The sequence below is a fragment of the Sesamum indicum genome, linkage group LG6 (genome assembly GCF_000512975.1).
Source record: "Sesamum indicum cultivar Zhongzhi No. 13 linkage group LG6, S_indicum_v1.0, whole genome shotgun sequence".
NCBI classification, from domain to species: domain Eukaryota; kingdom Viridiplantae; phylum Streptophyta; class Magnoliopsida; order Lamiales; family Pedaliaceae; genus Sesamum; species Sesamum indicum.
Genome location: NC_026150.1, coordinates 5,156,980 through 5,164,301, shown reverse-complemented (window position 1 = coordinate 5,164,301; position 7,322 = coordinate 5,156,980). Strand labels below are relative to the sequence as shown.

General features: G+C 35.4%; 1 protein-coding gene across 1 annotated transcript; it reads left to right on the top strand.

The window, feature by feature from the left end:
* On the top strand, nt 1,450-6,407 carry LOC105163794. The gene is made up of 3 exons (XM_011082262.2): nt 1,450-2,091; nt 4,068-5,441; nt 5,910-6,407. The coding sequence occupies exons 1-3, from the start codon at nt 1,850-1,852 to the stop codon at nt 6,145-6,147; spliced, it is 1,854 nt and encodes a 617-aa protein (XP_011080564.1). The 5' UTR covers nt 1,450-1,849; the 3' UTR covers nt 6,148-6,407.

Genomic DNA, 7,322 nt, shown 5'->3' with positions numbered 1-7,322 from the left:
TACTCTCTAGATTATGATGGTCATGTACAATAATAAAATTCACCATTCTTACAATATGCAAATTATTATAATGATTAATAATTGTACTACCCCCTCTACATCTCACATTCAACATTCAAATGGTGTCTGGTTAAATTTATTTAAAAAATTTTATCGTCTGTACATTTTATAAGATATTTTTAAAAATTATAGGATATTAAAATTTTATTTTAGATACAAATTCTTAATTTTTTAAAAATAAAATAATATTATAAAATTTATAAAATATTAATAATAATAATTTTGTAAATAATTTGATTACAATCGGGGTAGTTTGCTAATGTTTTGTTTTGAATTTTATAAGTTATCTGACCAAAAATTCTATCAAATACTTTTTAATATAACATATTTCATGAAGGTATTTGCAAATATTTAATTATAATTTAAATTAAATTAAATAAATGTGTTTGGAAATACAACATATGCTTATATTTTTATTACGTTAATTTAGAATAAAAAAAAATATAAACCGATGAAAAAAGTATTATTTTCTTGTAACTATTATTTCTGAGCACTCCCAACTTTTGATGTCTTAATTATTTACCTATTTTTTATTTGTTTTAAATTAACTATTATTGAAAATGATAAATTAAGTTGTCAGTCTTTAAATTTAGATCTAATTATATAAATATCTCATACTTTTTACCACGTTACAACTACATATCTTAAATCCTAATTACAAGCTATTTAATGGTGAAGTTTTATATAAGGGGTAATTACACTTTCCTCCGATGAGCTATGGTGTAATTATACTTAAACCCCATGTGGTTTGAAAAATTACATTTAGCACTTATGAGGTTTGTTTCCTTCTAACAAATAAGTCCACCGGTTAGTCAAAATTCACTCAATTTACTGATGGTAACAAAAAAATTGAATGAAAATTGATATTTATCATCGATTTATTCATTACTATTTTATTGCAGGTCAAATATTTTTTTTCATTTAAACTACCCTTACAACAGTGAAAATCAATGCATTAATGCACAAAGATGTATGAGGGTAATTTGGTCATGAAAAAAATTATTTGACTTGCAATAAATCGATAATAAGTCAATTGGAGGTAAATATAGATTTTTTTTTATTAATATCAGCAAATTCGTGAATTTTGACTAACATAGGGACTTATTTGTTAGATATAAACAACCTTAAGGATGTTAGATGTAATTTCTCAAACCACGAAATTTAGGTATAATGGGAGTGCAATTATCCTTTTATACAGATACCCTCGTGATATATTATACAGAGATTTCTTAGAGGGTGTACTTATAATTTTATAAAAAAATACGAGAAATTTATATGATTAAAATCACAATAAAGTATATTTATAATTTTATAAAAAAATATAAAATGTTCGTAGCAAGTTGTGAAGGGGAGGCAGCTGAGGTGAGGTGTTTTACCCTTAGTTTGAATAACAGCCGTCGCATCTTTTTTACCTTTAACCCAAATCCAAAATTCTGGAGCTCAAACGCACGCGCTAATGGAGTTGAGATTCTCCTTCTACTTCTAGAGCCTCACCGCCACCCTCCTTATATATATATATATATATTTCTCTGTGTAATCAAATCCCTTATTTTCCGCCATTCTATCTCCATAATCTTCTTCCTCCTCCTCCTCTAATATATTATTACAATTTGATTTGTTTCTTCAAATGCCTACAATTACTAGCTAGCTAAAAGCCAGCTAGAGAGTGAGTTGGGATTGGGAATGATGAAAAGCTGAGAAATGGGCTTCAGTTTCCAGCTCCACATTTTCGATCCAAGATTTGTTGTGGGTTTTGTTTTTTAAGAGTGGTAATTTTAGTTCTGGAAAAATGGGGGTTTTGGGGGACTCGTGGTGTTTCTGCAATGGTGGCGGCAAGTCGGAGAGAATCAAGGCCGCTATTTTCTCCGGGAAGGCTCCGGCAATGGCCAGAATCAATGGTGGCGGCACCGGCTTCTTGATCCACCGGAATCTGCTTCTCACCACTCACGCTAATCTCCCGTCCGTTGCTGCTGCTGAAGCTGCCGAGATCCGGCTCCACAATGGCCTCTCCGCTAGCCTTTTTCCTCATAGGTGAGTTTCTATATGGTGTTTGCGCTGTGAGCATATGTGAAGTGCTTATTTTTCTTTATATTAATTTCCTCTTCCGAAGTGGATTGAGCTAATGAATGAACGTGCTATAAACGTCTGTAGCAATAATCGTTTTTCTTCTTTCCTTTTTGAAATTTTCCTTTGTTGATTTCGTAAAGTGTAGATAGGTGACAGGGTACGAAAATGGGGTCGAATTTGGTTTATGATATATTATATATCTGATAGAGATCAGATTTCCAGTGTTAGTGTGCAGATTCTTTGCTAGAGATGCCGTTCTCCTTAGTTTGAAAGATAAAAGGATATAGAAATTTGTGGAAACAGCATCGAAATTCACTGGTTCTAATTATTACTGTCATTGATCAATCGCATATCAGTTGGTTTTGTCCTTTAATTCTTGTTTAATTGACCAACCACCTATACTAGGGAGTCTAATGATGGCATTTAATGTATGGTATGACAGTAGAATCTAGATGATTGACTGTTGCCTCATTAAATGTCTCATTGATCTATTTTTGTTTTTAGAATAAACTGTGTGGTATATGAATGCCAATCAACGGTCTGATGTTACAAGTCCGAAAGCATAACTAGGATGTGATCTGTGCTGTCTAAATCTAGCACGCCTTCCCAAGCAATGAGGAATTCTGTTAGTGTTGCGATGAACAAGGGGCAATTTGAAGCTCGGAAAGTAACATATATAGTTCTTGAGGTCCTGAATGATAGCACAGTAAAGGAGTAATGGTGAAATTTTAACCAATAGATTCACACAACACGGGACAAATTGGATTCTAGTGATTTATGATTTCTTTATGATCAGGCCATATGATTGCAGTAAAGCAGTAACAATTATGGTAAAAATAGTGTGTCGGTGAGCATGGTGTCAATTTATAGTGACATGGTGTCCTGAGCATGTTCGCTTGTTACGTCAGAATAGTGCGTCGGTGCTACCAAACACATGAATTATTGCTGCATGATATTTTCTCTACTATTGAATTAAGAGGCGGGATGTCAATTTAAAATGCCAAAAGAAGCTTGTGGGGGAAACATTCATATCGATTCTATTTGCAGTTGATGTTTCCCTCATTAAACATAATTTGCTTTGTTTGTAAGTTTTTGCCTACCTCCAGTGTCTTTTTGGGGTTGTTGCTGTGACATTCTTTTAATTCGTGAACATTCAAATTAGTGAGTGAGCTTTCTCATCGACTTGCTCATTATTCATTAATATTGTACTATGGGACTGATCCAACATTTCACAAACAGCTGAAAATGAAATTATGGCTCGTCCCCGTTTACCTTTAGCACATTCACATGCTTTTTAGTGTGATTAGCACCTTTAAACTCAATAATTATTAGTAATTACTATAAGCTTTTTAATCTTCCTTCTTCAGCACTTTTGCATCTTGTATTAGTACAATTACTCTTTTAATTTCATTAATCATCATTAGTTAGTAAAAATTATTAATCTCCATGTCCTTCTGCTTATAGTAGCCCATCTTAAAAATTGATGACCACAGTTCTAGTAATGTTTTTATTTGCATTGTTAACTGTAAGCATAGTTCGTGAACTAATTACTATATCTTTAAAGGTTGTCAAATGCTGAAAGTATAACTAATAAGAGGGTTGAAAGTCTAACACAATTGCTCGAACACTGATTTATGATAGTTTCTTTCGAGTTGTTGGTTAAGATAAAGATGAAAGCTTATTTGAAGTTCTGAACATAGGTGACAGGATATACAACCAAATATTATTTTATAACCACTAAACCTACAGATATTTCTCAAATTGTAAGTAGTTCTCGACAGTGTGATTTATGTCTGCCTAGCTTCCATGGTTTCTTGGAATCAACGTCTTGAACACACACACACATATATATATAGACACACACACATGTATACACATAAGAAGAAATGCATCCATACAGGGACAAGTTATGCCTTTTCTATATCTTCTATTTGATCCAGGTTCTTTATCACAAGCTCTGTTCTTGATCTGACAATGGTGGGCCTTGATGCTATGGATGGAGAGTCAAGTGCACCTGTGCAGCAACTTCACTACTTGAAAACTTGTTCAAAACCAAATCTGGAGCTGGGAAGTTTAGTTTATCTTTTAGGATATACAGAGAAACACGAGTTGACCGTGGGTGAAGGTAAGGTAGTAATAGCTACTGACAACCTGATTAAGATGTCGACTGATGGAGTAAACTGGAGTCCAGGTTCTGCTGGTTTTGACGTTCATGGCAATCTTGCTTTCATGGTTTGTGATCCTATGAAGCTCGCAACATCTCCAAATACCAAATCCTCCTCAACTTCTTCATCCTCATCATCATCATGGAAAAAGGACCTGCAATTTGGTATCCCTATTCCCATCATCCGGGATTGGCTGAATCAGCATTGGGAGGGGAACCTCGATGAACTGAACAAACCAAAATTACCATTGATACGGTTGATGTCCTCGGGCCAGAAAAGTGAGCATTCTTGTGCATCATTCACAATGCGTCAAGTCTTTAAGTCAACTGAAGGTGAGAAAGAGGGGACAACACCAACATCATCGAACATAATATCCAGACCAACAGACCAGCCCGGACCAAGTTCAGCTGTTGTCAACAATTTGGAGAACGAGAACTCGTCTGGCGATCCACAAGGTGCAACACATGTGCCAGGGATTCCAACCCCAGAAATTTTTGAGTCCCCTATGTTGACTTCAACGCCAGTAAGGAAGAATGATATTACTCAAATTCAGCTCTTGGATATCAATTTTCCACCAAGAGTTGCTAAAGCTGCACTATCACCAAAACAACTAGGAAAGCTGCTGCCGAGCTGTGACCAGAATTACGTCAAGGATTTCTTATTGCAACCACCAGCCAAAGAAGAACAACATTGTGAAAGAAGGCCATCTGACCTCATCCCTGATGCTGAATCAACAGGATCTATTAATGGAGCCCAGAGCGAAGTTCAATCAAGTTCATCCCGAGTTGATGTTTCAGAGATACCGCATGAATACAGCAGCGAAGGAGAAACAACCATGTATTCTGCTGAAACTGCCGAAAGTCGGAACTATACAAGTCCAAGAGAGGGAAAGTTTCATGAAGTTGGAAGGAGCCAGAGCTGCGTAAACCCCAACAGATGGGGGCCGATGCAAAGAAATCACATTGGCCGTGGGGCTATGCTGGAACGGCACAGGAACTTCACGCAAGGGAGGAAAGTATATTCGCAAGGCGCAACTTCTCAAAGGAGCAACGACTACTTCAGCCCAACAGTTTCTTCGATCATGAAGAAGCGGAACAATTTGGAGCAACCAAACAGGCCACGGCAAAGTGCAGGCCATACATCTCCAAGGTGGATGTTCTAACAATATGCCATTGATGGTAGTTACATTCTCTTTTATATCTACCCTATATGTCTGTCTGTGCACACGACTCGGTTTTTCGCCTATACCTGTAATTATATTGATTCTTCTGACAAACAACAATGTAAAAACACCCTTATTTTTTCTTTTTATTGGGGTACAAAGAAAGTAATCTTTCCATTAGCAAATTTTCAAACTGGCTACTAAGCTTGCACTTCATGCATCACACAGGTTGTGATATCAATTTAGCTGATGAGTTCCAACATTTCCTGTTAATTCAAACGCACATAAATCTCCAAGAATTATACCAACTTGTAATTGAACCTGTGACTTTGGGGTTCAGGCAATAAATAGACACTTGAAAGTCTGCAATTATGTGTTCTAAAAGTTAATTAAATATCCATCTCCAGCACCTTCAATTCTTGTGCCTAACTCAGACTCCCTCCCCGGTGCTTCAGGGGATCCCTCCCTGAAATCCTTGACCATGATCTCCAATGTCCTCCGCCCATAACTCACCACCTCAGTCGAAGACGCAGGAGCAGCCTCAAACACCAACTGATTGCGGCTCTACCAAAGCAACCAGCAAATCAGCAAGAACAGATCAAAGTCTCGGCCCTCCAATGCCTCTCCAACAGTTCACATCCAATCTTCCACGTCCCAAGAAACGCTGGCAATGATGGCTCATGGCAATCCTGACAGCGCCCCCAAACCTGTCCCGCGAAGGTGCATTTCAGCAACACGTGTGAAATATCGTCGGTCACATACTGGCAGCGCGCGCCACGCACCCGTCATTTTTAAAAGGTGAGCTGTGTCAACCATCCAACTACCTACTGCACATTAGGTATAGCATCTACAGAACATGAGAAGCAAAATTAACGATGCAGGATATATTAAGATTGTATTGTAATTTTTGTTCCAAGAAAATCAGTTTTGTGGAAACATGAGATATAATTTGGGATACATGTTAATTACAATAACTATTGATCCAATGTGTTGATCTAAGACGTAGAATAATGAAAGTGACACGTAAGGTCAGTGTAAGGTACATAGTTTTTTCCCTGTAAAAAGTGAAAAATGATAGTAATATTTGGAGGGGAATATCATATGAATTCCCAAAAGAATGTAAAGTAGCACATGGTTGGGAAAGTTGCAAGAACCTGTTACATAAAATAAATGTTTTATTAGTACACAATTAGCACTTTTGGAAGAGTTTTTTTCTTTCTTTATCTTAAAAGTTTCTCACATACCTAAATGTCTCCTCTTTTTCAAGTGATTTTTACCCAAAATTTTGCTTTTAAGTGCAGATGAAGAGATCATCAAATATTGGTAAGTGTTTCTTTCAATTCCCAAAAAACTTTTTTAAATCAGGAATTCACAACTTTTTTATGGTAAAGATTTAGGTTCTTATACTCAATTTACCTAAGTTTTATTACCTTTTAAGAAGAATTTTAAGTGGGAAAAGTTACTTTTTTTAATTTAAAATTGTGGCAAAATTTAATATATATATATACATATATAAATAATAAATATACTTATCTTTCTTTCTTTATTGTCAAATAGAATTTAAGGCAAATAACACTTTTTCCCTAAACAAAATTACGTTTCTGTAGTAACCTCTCTAAAAATAAAAGGAAAAAGTATTATTTTAGTCCGCTAAGTATGCCTAATTTTAATTTTAGTTCGATAACTATGTCCATTTTTGTTTATGTCCAGTAACTTACGAAATTGCTTACTTTTAGTCCTCTGGCAGATTTTCGAACAATTTTACCCCTATGAGTGGATATGGACTAAAACTGCCTTTCCATATAAAAGAATTGCAAAAAGATTCATTACATATATATATAATAAATTTGATTTTTTTTTATGATATT